We start from the raw sequence: 5,589 nt of genomic DNA, 5'->3' as shown, positions 1-5,589 counted from the left end.
ACACACACACACTCTTTACACACACACACACACACACACAAAAGTCGTTTTGGAGAGTTAGAGGAGTTAACAGGTTAGGGACACTTGGTCGCGCTTTTATTCCCACACCACCCTGGAAAAGACTAGGTCATACATCTTTCCACCGTCTCTATGTAGTAGTGAAATTTGGAGGATCGAGGCAGGGTGTAGCACCAAGTGTAAACCCTAAAGAAAGAGAAAGTCAGTGAAACCTCACCTCCTGACGACTGTGCGTCCGCCCGGCAGACACTACGCCTCCCAGCATGCAACGCGGTCACGACCAGGACAGCGGCGCGATTGGACCGGAGCATGACGGGACGTGGAGTTTCGGTCCCCGAACTACCGGGAGGAGTTTCTTCTTTGCTAACGCCGCTCACACTCTGGAGTCTTGGTGACAGGCCATATATGAGATACATTAGTGACTCCTTTCTAACCCTAGTCTGGTCTTCACCCTGCAAAGTAACTTTGGAGTAAGCAAAAAACCACAAAAAGAAAAAAACTGAAATATTCTTTGTGTCTTCCGTTTCCGGCGGGCTTGTTGCCGTGGTAACCAGCGCGCACCACCACCGCGGCGGTTATGGCCGGGCTGAGCGGCGCGCAGATCCCGGATGGGGAGTTCACCGCCGTCGTGTACCGCCTCATCCGCGATTCCCGCTACGCCGAGGCGGTGCAGCTGCTGGGCGGCGAGCTCCAGCGGAGCCCGAGGAGCCGCGCCGGCCTGTCGCTGCTGGGCTACTGCTACTACCGCCTGCAGGAGTTCGCGCTGGCCGCCGAGTGCTATGAGCAGCTGGGCCAGCTGCACCCCGAACTGGAGCAGTACCGCCTGTACCAGGCCCAGGCCCTGTACAAGGCCTGCCTTTACCCAGAGGCCACCCGGGTGGCCTTCCTCCTGCTGGACAACCCCGCCTACCACAGCCGGGTCCTCCGTCTGCAAGCCGCGATCAAGTACAGCGAGGGCGACCTGCCAGGGGCCAAGAGCCTGGTGGAGCAGCTGCTGAGTGGGGAAGGGGGAGAGGACGGTGGGGGCGAGAACGAGCCCGACGGCCAGGTCAACCTGGGTTGTTTGCTCTACAAGGAGGGCCAGTATGAAGCCGCGTGCTCCAAGTTCTTGGCGGCCCTCCAGGCTTCGGGCTACCGGCCTGACCTTTCCTACAACCTGGCTTTGGCCTATTACAGCCGCCGGCACTATGCCCCGGCGCTCAAGTACATCGCCGACATCATTGAGCGTGGCATCCGCCAGCACCCGGAGCTAGGTGTGGGCATGACCACGGAGGGCATTGATGTTCGAAGCGTTGGCAACACCTTAGTCCTTCACCAGACTGCCCTGGTGGAAGCCTTCAACCTCAAGGCAGCCATCGAGTACCAACTGAGAAACTATGAGGCGGCCCAGGAAGCCCTCACTGACATGCCACCTCGGGCAGAAGAAGAGTTAGACCCCGTGACCCTGCACAACCAGGCGCTCATGAACATGGACGCCAGGCCTACGGAGGGGTTTGAAAAGCTACAATTTTTGCTCCAACAGAACCCCTTCCCCCCAGAGACCTTTGGCAACCTGCTGTTGCTCTACTGTAAGTATGAGTATTTTGACCTGGCAGCCGATGTCCTGGCAGAGAATGCCCATTTGACCTACAGGTTGCTCACACCCTATCTCTATGACTTCCTGGATGCCATGATCACTTGCCAGACAGCCCCTGAGGAGGCTTTCGTTAAGCTTGATGGGCTAGCAGGGATGCTGACTGAACAGCTCCGGAGACTCACCATACAAGTTCAGGAAGCAAGACACAATAGGGACGATGAAGCTGTCAAAAAGGCAGTGAATGAGTATGATGACACTCTGGAGAAGTATATTCCCGTGTTGATGGCCCAGGCAAAGATCTACTGGAACCTGGAGAATTATCCAATGGTGGAAAAGATCTTCCGCAAATCTGTGGAATTCTGTAATGACCATGATGTGTGGAAGCTGAATGTGGCTCACGTCCTGTTCATGCAGGAAAACAAATACAAAGAAGCTATCGGTTTCTATGAACCCATAGTCAAGAAGCATTATGACAACATCCTGAACGTCAGTGCTATTGTGCTGGCTAATCTGTGTGTTTCATACATTATGACAAGTCAGAATGAAGAAGCTGAGGAGTTGATGAGAAAGATCGAAAAGGAGGAAGAGCAGCTGTCCTATGATGACCCAGATAAGAAAATCTACCACCTCTGCATTGTGAATTTGGTGATAGGGACCCTCTATTGTGCCAAAGGAAATTATGACTTTGGTATTTCTCGGGTTATCAAAAGCCTGGAACCTTACCATAAGAAACTGGGAACTGATACCTGGTATTATGCCAAAAGATGCTTCCTGTCCTTATTAGAAAACATGTCAAAACACACAATCATGCTTCGTGACAGTGTTATTCAAGAATGTGTCCAGTTTCTACAACAATGTGAACTTTATGGCAGGAACATACCTGCCATTATTGAACAACCCCTGGAAGAAGAAAGAATGCATACTGGAAAGAATACAGTCACCTATGAATCCAGACAGTTAAAAGCTTTGATTTATGAGATTATAGGATGGAATATATAGTCATGCCTGATAGTCTTTTATCATAATAGCTTTATATATCTGCATTTTATAGTTTTATCTATATTTGGCCATTGGCATCTTTACATTTGTCACATGTTAAACTTTGTAAAATTTGAAAATCATATTAATTAGATTAACCTTATTTTAAGTTTGACACCTAGAAAGATATATGAAAAATTCAAAACTGAATTGGGACTCTGTGTTTATTAGAACCTGTAGTGCCTATTTTCCCTCTCCTTTGTTATCATTTGTGCTTGGCTGTATTTAGAGAGTCCCCTACACAGGGATTACAGTTTCCAGCACTATCTTGGCACTATCAAGCCCAGAACAGAGTAGTTAACATACAGGATTTCTGGGTTTTTAGTATTAAGTTTTAGGGATTATGTGTTCTATTCTCACAACTTACCCTCATATTAATTTGAAATGCACACATTTTGCATAGAGTTTAAGATGTTTGGGCAGGGTTTTTCAATATAGATTTAACTTTCTGTAACCAAAATCCCTTAGGTGATAAATGTTTGGTTTCTTGTTTTCTTAATGTACAAGATTCAGTGGAAAATCTTGTGCCCTTAACAAAATTATGGTGCTGTGGTATAAAGACAATAAACAATTGCTGAAGAAACAACTTTATGTAGTTTTCTTTTGTTCCATTTGTTAATAATGTGTACATATGAACAAGATATACTGTTACTCTTTTTTATAACTCTGTTCTCATTTATCCCTTGACAGTGACTGATAGCAAAGGTACCATGAAAACTTAGTTCTTAATTCCTACCTATTTAGGATAGGTTAATGCTGGAGTTGTTTCTGTGCTGTAGCCTCTCTGGTAAGGAAAAATCTACACAATTCCCATGACCCCGCCAAACTTCTTTCCTACCTCTATCACAGATGAAAAGTTCTGAAACCTTATCTGGTAGATCCATAATGCTAGTTTCACACCCACAACATTTCCAGGGAGAACTCCACTCATTCTGCTTAGGGATTTCATTTTCTAAATCCTATATAAGCTTTACTATTTGTTCACCCACCCTTTTTCTATCCATAAATGTAACTGTCAACCTTAACTTGACCTGATTCAGAAAAAAAACATATTAGGTTGAATTGTATGAAATTGCTGATCTTGAAAATTACTGACCTACAGAACTAGCAGTTTCTCATGGTTCAATCAGATAGCTTTCAAGTAATAGTGAATCCCTGCCATAATGAGATGATTTTTTTCCTTCAAGGATATACAGACAAGGTATGCACAGCATAAATCCTCTGTAGCATGACTTCCTGGGTGCTCAAATTCTATTAGATCTATCAGAAAATTTGGCCTACCATGAAGTCCAATGGTTTTAAGTTTATAAGCATTTTTAACCTTAATTATGTATGCTGATAACCATTTACCATAGATGTTTGATCCCATGTTTGGAGGACAATCGATGTTTAATGATCTCTTCAGTATATCCCACAGCACAATTTTATATCTGGGAAATGGTGTTTGTTTAACAACTTTTGTACTAAAAATATTGCTGCTTCTTTGTGCAGTAGCTCTATGCCCTTCTCAATCTCCATAGCCCCTTAAGATTAGGAAAGTAAATGAACTGAAATCTTATTTTCAACAGCCATGTTAAAATTCTGGTGTTTTTGCACATTTCCTCTATTTTTTTTCTTAAAAAAAAAAACAGTGTAAGTAATGTTAACCACCCAAAAGCAAATGTTTTCCAGATTCCCTTTTGCAAATAGCCTGGCCTTTATTCAGTCACATTTTATTTATCCAGGTGCTGCATGTTTGTGGTTTGCATGTATGTGTAATTTAGCTTTCCAGAACATAAAAAGCTTTTCAGAACAGTTTTTAACCCCTTGCCGCTGGGCAGCTGGGATTTCCTGGTTAGTAATGAATCAGGAAATCCTGACTGCTCCTACCACTGAGCAAAGGAATAAACGTCAATCATGGCATTTGTCCCCGTCCTTACCCAGGCTCTCCGGAGAGGCAGCCCCTCAGATTAACAGACTGCTGCCTGGTAACAGCAAAGAATCTTGAACCACGCCTATAAAGCTGCCCAGTCTTCTGAATGTTAGAGGAGACTGAGAAGGATGAGGACATTCTTAACTCTTCACTTACTCTTCTTTATTTTTAGGATATATATATATTTTTTTAAGATTTTATTTGTCAGAGAGAGTGTGAGAGAGCACAAGCAGGGGGAGTGGCAGGCAGAGGGAGAAGTAGACTCCCAGCTCAGCAAGAGCCCAATGCGGGACTCCATCCCAGGAGCCTGGCCTGAGCGGAAGGCAAGTGTTTAACCAACTGAGCCACCCAGGTGTCCCAGGATATATTTCTTTTAAACTCACCTTTGGAAGTACTTAGCTCTGCTTATTGATACTATGACACTAACAAATGACTTTACAATGACTCTATATTTTGCCATTTAACTGAAGGCTTTCATCCCTAAAGCTCTGATGAAAAGTTTTGGTCTGTGCTCCTACAACATTATGTATTCAATGCTAAAAGCACTTTTCTTGACAAAAAAGATTTCTGTATATTTCTAAAGCTTTTACTCCTTTTTCTTCATTATGTCTGCATGGTATATTTTAAAGGGATCGAAGATTAAATCCAGTATTTCAAAATCCTAGTCAACCCCTCCATCTCCACGTGTTCAGAATATAAGCCTGTGTTTGTACACAAGTAATTTCTATTTTCTCAGACATGAATAAGAGCTTGATCTTTCCATGCAGAACAACCAGCAGACTCCTTTGATCAGTGATATGACTGCCTGCCAGTGGATTCCCATTCCTCCTGACATCCTTCTTTGAATTTGGCCTCAGCTGTGGCACGAATGTTCACACTAACTCCATCTGTGAGGTCAGATGTACAGTGACTACCTCTGACCTATTCATAAGAAGCCAGGAACTGGGAGAACTGTGGGGTAGAGGGAGGTCATTGGGCAATGAGACACCAGGCAATGAAATCATAGGAGATGATCTCACTCTCTCCTTGCAGGGTGATATAGGAA

General features: G+C 44.4%; 1 protein-coding gene across 1 annotated transcript; it reads left to right on the top strand.

Moving 5' to 3' along the window:
* The first annotated feature begins 308 nt into the window (after positions 1-308).
* On the top strand, positions 309-3,218 carry IFT70B (intraflagellar transport 70B). Its single transcript, XM_045867384.2, has one exon. It carries the CDS (start codon positions 596-598, stop codon positions 2,591-2,593), a length of 1,998 nt encoding a protein of 665 aa, XP_045723340.2. The 5' UTR covers positions 309-595; the 3' UTR covers positions 2,594-3,218.
* The last annotated feature ends 2,371 nt before the right edge of the window (positions 3,219-5,589 follow it).

Source organism: Mirounga angustirostris, unplaced genomic scaffold, assembly GCF_029215605.1.
Source record: "Mirounga angustirostris isolate CCGP_5_RB_7025 unplaced genomic scaffold, mMirAng1.0.hap1 SCAF_3, whole genome shotgun sequence".
NCBI classification, from domain to species: Eukaryota; Metazoa; Chordata; class Mammalia; order Carnivora; family Phocidae; genus Mirounga; species Mirounga angustirostris.
This window is presented reverse-complemented; position numbering and strand designations above follow the sequence as displayed.